The sequence below is a fragment of the Anopheles cruzii genome, unplaced genomic scaffold (assembly GCF_943734635.1).
Source record: "Anopheles cruzii unplaced genomic scaffold, idAnoCruzAS_RS32_06 scaffold00239_ctg1, whole genome shotgun sequence".
Taxonomy (NCBI): domain Eukaryota; kingdom Metazoa; phylum Arthropoda; class Insecta; order Diptera; family Culicidae; genus Anopheles; species Anopheles cruzii.
The window spans coordinates 12,224-18,806 of NW_026453893.1; the positions used below are offsets into that span (position 1 = coordinate 12,224).

Here is a 6,583-nt window from a genome sequence, read left to right on the forward strand (position 1 = left end):
GGAATACCATGTTCCGGCACAGCTTAAGTGCCGCTGATGCTACTTAATCACCAACAGGCTGCTATGTCTATCTTGCAACATAAGTGTCTCATAATTTCAGTATATTAAGTTTTTGTTTTCTTGAACAGTCAATTACAGGAGCTTTCTCCTGTTCCTTTACAGGATAGTTAGGCTGATGACCACATATTCCACGCGGAATCTTCAGTTAGCGCTAAATTAACGAGCGCCTCCCAAAAGCCCATAACAAAAGCGAGAAAAATGTACACCATCGGCACTCAGCTTTCCATGTTTGTAAACATTTTCAAGGATTAAAACGAAAACAAAATTAGCTATGCGTGCGTGATCGTATAATAACACAAAGTTGGAAGAAAAAAACCCTCAGAGGTGATGTTTGTGCTTTTCGGGTCTGTGGATTTGAATTATACTTTTGAAAAAAATCGCATTTTCCGGATGTTCGTTGGTTGGTTGTGCCTCCGCAATTACTTCTCATGTCCCGCGGCAATCGAAACTTTTGCGCTTCATTCATCAGCATCATTGCGAAAACCCAGCGAGGACCGGCCGGGGTATGTAAAAACCCGGCATTCGGCAGCTGAAGTAAACGTTTGAGCCGCAGCAGAAAGGCCGCAGGGCGTGTAAATAGCGTACAAGTTAGACAAGATCGGGTTAGACCGACGAGTGGGGCACAACACCCCAGTGCACTCCAACGCCAAATAGGGGAGAAAAAGAACCACACACACACACACCCACATGTTGTTTGAGTTTGAGTGAGTTTGACACGCAATTAGCGGGAAGTTGTTCAACAACTTTCAAGTTGACGTCCAGGCTGCATTCGCATTCTCCGACTCATCTGATTAGACACCAGATGCGCGTGGTCGTGTGTAAATGGAACACGGCTCCGCACTCCAGTCGCTGTGCTGCTGAGCCCTGGAACGGCTCCATCGATCATTACTCTGAACTCTCCGAACGCTCCGGAGGTCAGTGCTGTTGCTGCCGCCAGTCAGTCAGTCCCAACTGACAGCCCGAAGGTGTCGGTGTGGGTCGGTGTGGTTTGATCTAAACTACTCTCGCCAGGAGCCCAGGCGACCGGGCGCCCAAGTACAACACGCAAGCACCCAAGTGACACGATAGCAAACAGCGAGATAATGGGGTGGTGCAGAACTACCTGAAGACGACCCAGCAATAAGATAACCATAATTAACACGACCCACAAACTTTCTTTGGCACAACAACGACCACGGACAACCCATCCCTTGGGCACCCCTAGGGGTTACTTGGCCGGGCTAAAGGTTGCCCTCGGTCCTCGGTACGGACGAGAGCACGTTCCACGTTACAACCACCGACGGCGGGGACCGACTTCCCTCAGGTGTGTGTGCCAACGCGTCCCGATATCACAGGGTGCGCTTCTTTAGCTACGTCGTCCCCATCCTGGGAGCATCATTAATTGGGAAGCCGGTGTCTTCAGCCGTTCCGTTCCGTTCCGCAGTTGCATCCGGTCTGGGTCCTCTTCGTCATGCAAAAGGAGACTTCTTTTGCTGATCTTCACGTCCGGAAGTTACCCCCGGTGATCTTCCCCGACGAGCGGGCGATGTCAAGGTGCCCGAGCTACTTCGAACGAAAGAGCGTCTCGTGAGGTGCCCCTTGTCACGGCGTGTGTAGTGTTGCACAATAAAATCGTCCGTCCTTCCGTTCCGAACCGGGCGGGTGGGACGGGTTTAAATTTATTCCACCTTATCGCGCTACCGTTTATTCTGCCACTCTAGCATGCACCGCACGTAACGCGGCAGCGAAACCCTGCCCTCTATCGAGACACTATTTTTGTTGTTGTGGCCTCCGAACTGCCACCGACAACGGCATATGCATAAGATGCAACCGCCACGATAACGCTACGGGAGAACCTGCGGCGGAGAGGGACACAGCACGGAGGGTAGATCCGCTGAGCGAGATGGTGCGTGATTATAAGGTTTCAGGGAGCCAAAAGAACTCGCCCTCGCTCACTATCCCTATTTCTATCTGTTCTGTTTGAAGCGCAAGAATTGGGGACATCGTTTTGGGGGACGACGAAACGGCGCAGTTAAGCACGCAAGCTCCTGTGAAACCTGGTGGGGTCTGCAGAGTTCAGGCTTCAGATCCCGAAAATGCCCCTTAAAGCCGGGCAGGTCTCGGCTTTCGAATCGAATTAAGATAAAGACCCAAATTGATTACTTGCAAATACGGCGAAGCGAACTGCAACCGAGCGAAAAGCGTCACTCGGATGTGCGGAGATGCAACAGAGCTCCGTGTGTGTGTGTGCCCGGAGGCAATCGAATGTAAATTTGTCGGCTGAAGATTTCCAATTCAATTCATTGTAGCTTTTATGCCGAGCTTTTCGGTGGGGATTTGGACGACGCCATCCGAAAAAAGGATGCAAGTTGTGCGATGTTGCTGCAGAACGATTGCACAGACGAGCTTTAGCTTTAAGGGAACCGAGTGCAATCAGCGACAGAGAGAGAGAAAGAGAGAGAATGGCAACAGGAAATAAATTGCACTTAACTAGCCGGCAGGCACCGGGCACCTGATATGATTATTCAGCAGCTTATCTTCGCATCCATCAGGGCAATAGATCATGATTATCTAAGCGCCAGGGCGAACCGGCATCGGGTCGAGTGCAGTCTAGTGGCGAGCTTAAATCATCCCACAATCATAATCTCTACCGTCCGAACGTTTCTTACCATGTTGGTCGCGTTGTGGTCAATTAATTAGTGCCCAAGGAACCCATCCAAGGCGTTCAAACTAATTTCATATTGTAAACTGAACTTCAGCGAATTCAGCAAGTTCGCCTTGGAAGCGTTCTATTTCTATGTCGATTTTTATCCAAAGTAATATTGGCAAATTTGAAGGGAACGAAATTCGAGACGTCCGTTTGCGTCCGAGAGCTGGACCACGGAAACATAATTTAAGTCAACGCGCGTCAAGCTTCATATGACGGACGCTTTAATGCAATGGCAACAGAACTCCTGACAATTTCTGGCTGTCTTTCGCTGTTTACATGGGGCCAGTCCGGTCCCTATCTTCACGGGCAGACAACCGTTTGGCATTGATCGATGTGATTCACATCCTTCGCTCAGTCGTCCTTGCTCCTGCATGCCATGGCTTACAGCTTGAGTTATAGCTATCCTTCCACTGCACCGTCCTCTGCGTCGTTGCTTGTACAAGCGTATTCATTACTCAAAGTCCACTTTAAATGCACTACATTCTGAGCGGTGCGAGTACGGTCCCGGAACCTGTCACCCGCTGTCCACGGCTAGGGTTGTGCTTCGTGTCCACGAACTACTCAAAGTGCCAAATATGCAGAAAATCTGCAACAAAAGTTCACTCTCGGACGCAAACCCGAAGGATGCCTTTTGGCAGAGGTGACTGCTCCATCGAGACATTTTCTGCTCTCTTTCTACTGTCGAGATGGATCAGAATCGAGTACAACGACTCGTCAAGATGGGAAAATTCGTTTGGAAAAAAATACTTATAAAAATCAAAGCATATCCGCCCGAAGGGCTCTACATCTATGGTCAGTCAATCAATCAGATGTAAGCGACGTATTTGTGAAGTATTCGAATCAAATTTATTTGATTGGTGATACGAAAATGCACGACTCGTTAGAAGATACGAGCCGTTAGCCCAACATCTGAAAAATTCGTTCAGTAGACATTCGTCCATTATTTGCATATTTTACATATCTAAGTCGAAGCAACACCAGATACGTGCGAAAATACGACACAACGGAGTTGAAATTTTCACTGGCTCACTAGGTATGTTTCGTTCCACTGTATAAACGTTGGCTATCGGAGACGTATCAGTTGAATGACGAGTGGAAATCAGGATACGAAAGGATTACAAAAAGACTTCAGCAACAAACAATTGAAACACCAAACCACAACAATAAACAGGAAACTAATGCAAAACCAAGCTCGCTATAAGATGCTTACCAAATTGGACTGTAAGGTAGCGGATATTATCGTCCCAATTGTCTGTAATGAGCTTCCTCATTACAGGTAGTAATACTTTATGCTGGAATTTATTTACTTATTTTCGAATTTTTTTTATTAAATAATTGATTTATTTATTTAGCGAGACAAGTTATACACAGACAAGGCACAATACGCCAAAGTTGTTTTAGGCAAAATTGAGGTCACTCCTCCTTTACAGCTTTAGTGCTCCTTTAGATAATGCTTGAATTGGTGTTGGTTTGAAAAAAAATAAGAGATCAACAACATTCAATTTGGAGAAACCATATCCACTTTATCTAACTAAAAGTAATTGAGTCAAATCAAAAGTTTAATTTTTGGTTATTTCAATTAGTTTAAGTTCCAGTACATCATCGTTTACTTTCCAGCGATCATCGTTTTGCACCTGTTTCCGTGTGCGAAGGACTTACAACCTACCTCGTACTACTTCAAACGCGCACCAGGAAGGATTGGCCAGCAAACACGACTCATCTTTTGGGCGTACGTGTAAAAAACCTTAAATTAACCGGATACGTTAAAACTAACACGGCTGGGCTGTTGAAGGGTTCGCCGCCGCAAGCAATTCATTTGCACCGAGGGCTCGTTCACGACCACCACAACCGAGAGTGGCACTCCATTTGCTGGGGATGCTGGCCCGGTGCTTCAGCTCGTAAACCTAACCTACTCGAGTTGATTTTACGACCCGCAAAAGATGATGCGCGGTGTAATCCTTCGCCGTTTGTGCGGTCCTGCGGTCTACGTGTGGCCGGGGTCGTCCCAAAACCTCAATTATTCCACGAATTCCCACCGACAGCATTAAACAGGAGGCCCTCTTTTGCATAAACTGGCGGTCGGTCCAACCCTGACCTTACCTCGGGCCCGTGATGGACGCAGTAATTTCCCACATTTCCCACTTAACCGCCTCGTACGCCATCAAATTAATAGAAACGGCTCGCGTAACTAACCCTCGGCTGTATCGGACACTCGGCCGGTTGTTCCTGGACCGTACACAATCCAGGGAGCCCAGGGAAAGTGAGCTGCTGAATGTTTTTTTTTTTTTGTGAAATTGTGTATCTGATGCCTCGCCATCGGCATCCCGTCGGCTTGGCAACCGACCAACAGACTGTTTGCTTAGGCGCATTCGAGAGGAGCAAACCAAACGAAACAAGCTCGGGAACAAGGAAGAACCATTCCTGCGGTTGGCAAAACGCTGGAACTCGTGAAACTCGGCGAGAGATTGTGCTGGTAATTAACTATAAAATCTCAGTGCCCGTGGGGCTTCGAAACCTCAGTGCCTGAATCCAGGCGGAGAAACTTGGGACCTGGTCCTGGTCGTTATGATTTCAATCAAAACTTTATTTGCAACACGGAAAAGGATACAAAACCGAACCAAAAGCAAACAATCAAATGGAAACAGCAAAAGTAAATGAAAATAGAATGTAAAGTTGTAAATAAAGTAGTAAAATGAAATAGATAAAATAGAATAGAATAGAGTATAGAATAGAAACACTCTTAAGACTTCAATAGCAAAAAGAACTCAATGTTTGTTAAGTTTCTATGAACTTATGTTAGTGAAGATGTCAAACAGAAAAAAAACATAATCAAGATGCCTTTAAATCAATATAATGTACACTTTATTGCCCTTTACAAACAATCTCTTAACCTAACAACAGCATGAGATAACCTCCACAGCGTTCGATCTAACAAAGGTAGAACCCACGGCGCAAAGCGCCTACCGGTAGAGCCCGTTCTTTCTCGCTCAACTTCTCGACCCTCTGCAAATCCTGGCCGTGCTCGTCTTCGTGCGTCCATCGGCTGCCTGTGTCCAGCCCGAACAGCAGCAGTCCCATCGTCGTTCGTAACCGTCGTCCCTGCACCAGCAACCGATGCCCGGCGGGCAGGATGCGCGCGAAGTTGGCCATCGTCTTCTCGACGTGGTGCATCGCCTGGTCCACCCGACCGATGACGTACGCCTGGAGGCACAGCCCGAACACGATGTTTCCCTGGGCATGCGCAAGCAGCAAGTTCCGTGAGCCGTAAAGCCGCAGATAGATTTGCTGGGCCTCCGAGAACACGTTCACACAGTCGGTCACGTTGTCGCGCGCCAGCAAATACATCGCGTAGTCCTCGAGGGTCTCCGCGTACTGAGCGCTCTGCTTGCCGAACCACTCGCCCGCCCGGGCAATGGCTTGGCGCAGCAAGTGGTTGGCTTTGGCGTAAAACTGTCGCGCCAGACAAGCGCGAGCCAACTGACGGCACACGTCGATGACCAACCGGTGCGAAGCTGACTCGCTGAGCAGCTCCAACGCCAGCACCGCGTAGTGGTAGCTGAGCGAAACCTCACAAACCTCCAGCTGATACAGCGACAGGGCCAGATGAACGGCAGCCGCCAGATCATGGGTCGCTTCCGGTCCGCTAGGAGACCCGCCGAACGATGGCTTCACCAGGGACCGCCGGAACGCGGCGCTCGAAGCCGACATCATCCACGCCGTGATCCGGTCGTAGGACTGACGGGCGTCGATCAGATTACCGCCGAGCGTTTGCGCCCGCAGCAGATGAAGCGATACGGCCAACTCCTCGTCCGAACCGGGTGTTGTTTGCAGGCG

The 6,583-nt window shown here is 48.7% G+C and overlaps 1 protein-coding gene across 1 annotated transcript; it reads right to left on the reverse strand.

Annotated features, from left to right (window-relative positions):
* Window positions 1-5,677: 5,677 nt before the first annotated feature.
* On the reverse strand, window positions 5,678-6,457 carry LOC128275992 (amyloid protein-binding protein 2-like). Its single transcript, XM_053014460.1, has one exon. It carries the CDS (start codon window positions 6,455-6,457, stop codon window positions 5,678-5,680), a length of 780 nt encoding a protein of 259 aa, XP_052870420.1.
* Window positions 6,458-6,583: the final 126 nt, after the last annotated feature.

What these genes read in the sequence shown, in the direction of transcription:
- LOC128275992 (XM_053014460.1), bottom strand. Translation starts at nt 6,457, where the DNA reads ATGTCGGCTTCGAGCGCCGCGTTCCGGCGGTCCCTGGTGAAGCCATCG.